This window comes from Mandrillus leucophaeus, unplaced genomic scaffold (assembly GCF_000951045.1).
Source record: "Mandrillus leucophaeus isolate KB7577 unplaced genomic scaffold, Mleu.le_1.0 Scaffold1325, whole genome shotgun sequence".
In the NCBI taxonomy this organism is placed as follows: domain Eukaryota; kingdom Metazoa; phylum Chordata; class Mammalia; order Primates; family Cercopithecidae; genus Mandrillus; species Mandrillus leucophaeus.
This window is the reverse complement of record NW_012101283.1, coordinates 177,913-179,401: the sequence shown is the minus strand read 5'-3', so window position 1 is coordinate 179,401 and position 1,489 is coordinate 177,913. Positions and strand designations below refer to the sequence as shown.

The 1,489-nt window shown below is 55.3% G+C and overlaps 1 protein-coding gene across 1 annotated transcript in view; it reads right to left on the bottom strand.

Annotated features, from left to right (window-relative positions):
• IKBKG (inhibitor of kappa light polypeptide gene enhancer in B-cells, kinase gamma) overlaps nt 1–1,489 on the bottom strand; it is a 16,622-nt gene that overhangs the window by 9,924 nt on the left and 5,209 nt on the right. Inside the window, 1 exon segment of the mRNA XM_011972978.1 lies at nt 415–616. Within this exon segment, the coding sequence (XP_011828368.1) occupies nt 415–616 (202 nt within the window).

Sequence of the window (1,489 nt, the reverse complement as noted above, 5' to 3'; positions counted from 1 at the left end):
GGCAGACCACGCCTCTTCCCAGGGCCGACTCTGCCCTGGCCCAGGATGGACAGTACTTCACGAGTGCTCAGTGCAGGGACACAGAGGCCTGGACATGTTGGTCCAACCTGGAAGGTTCATTCCAGCTCCAGAGCTCCCTGTAAGGTCCAACAAGGCTGTCCTGGAGCCTACCCGGCAGCGTGCTTCTCCCTCTGCCCACCCCGGCTTCTTCCACTGTCCCTCCTTTCCCTTCCCAGTACTGGTCCTGAGAGCACTCTAAACTTCCTCCCTGCTAATCTGCATCTCAGAGTCTACTTCCTGAAACCAAGAGGGAAGGCAGCACATCCCCACCCCAGGCCCAGGAAACACAGAGGTGCAGGTGGGGAGAAGATGCCTTCCCCTCAGCAGGGTCGGATCCCCTGACTCTTTCCTCACCTCGGAGCTCTTGATTCTCCTCCAGGCAGCGCTGGAGAGTCTCAGGAGCGCCCTGCTCTGAAGGCAGGTGCAGCATGGCTGGCTTCCCCAGAGGAGACTCTTCACCCAGCACGTCCTGATCTGCTGCCGGGCCACCACTGGGCTGCACCATCTCACACAGTTGGCTCTTCCAGAGGTGCCTGCTCATCCAACAGGGCAGGGGCTGAAAGAGAAAGGCAGCAGGGGAGTCACAGGAGACCCACATCCTTACCCACCAGAACGAGCCTATGAGTTCTGGGGCTACATTTTAAACAGAATGCTGATAATTCGCCTAGTGTATCAGGATGCTAAAGTGGGTTTTCAGTCTAAGGGGCAGCAGATACTCCCATTCCAAAGGGAGGTGCTGTACCACCCATGTGGGACTTGGAAAGGCCTATCTCCAGGCTGGAAACAGATGAATTTCACCACAGGTGGGAGAGTCACAAGAGGACTGTTTGTGGAGGGAGATGTCAGTATGCTGGGAATCCTGACTCCCTACACACCTCCAAGCAGGAGAAGTGGAGGGTATCGGCCCCTCATCCAGTGTAGTAGGCTGAATGGTAGCCCCGCGAAAAGACATGCCCATGTTCCAACCCCTGGAACATACAAATGTGATTTAGGAAAAGGGTCTTTGAAGATGTAGGATCTCATGATGAGATCATTCTGGGTGACGTGGGTGGGCCCTAAATCCAACAACCAGTGTCTTTATGAGAGACAGAAGAGAGAAGCCAGAGGGAGATGCAAGGGGAGGAGGCCATGTCGGGACTGCCTCGGAGACTGGAGTGAAGCAGCCACAAGCCCAGGAATAAATGGGGCCATCAGAAGCTTGGGAGAGTCAAGGGAGGATCGCCCTCTTAGAGCCTTTGAGGGTGTGGGCTTGCTAACCCTTTGGTTTTGGACTTCTACTCTCCAGAACCGTGAGATTAAAATGTCTGGCAGGGCGCGGTGGCTCATGCCTGTAATCCCAGCACTTTGGGAGGCCGAGGCAGGCCGATCACAAGGTCAGGAGATAGACACCATCCTGGCTAACATGGTGAAACCCAATCTCTACTAAAAA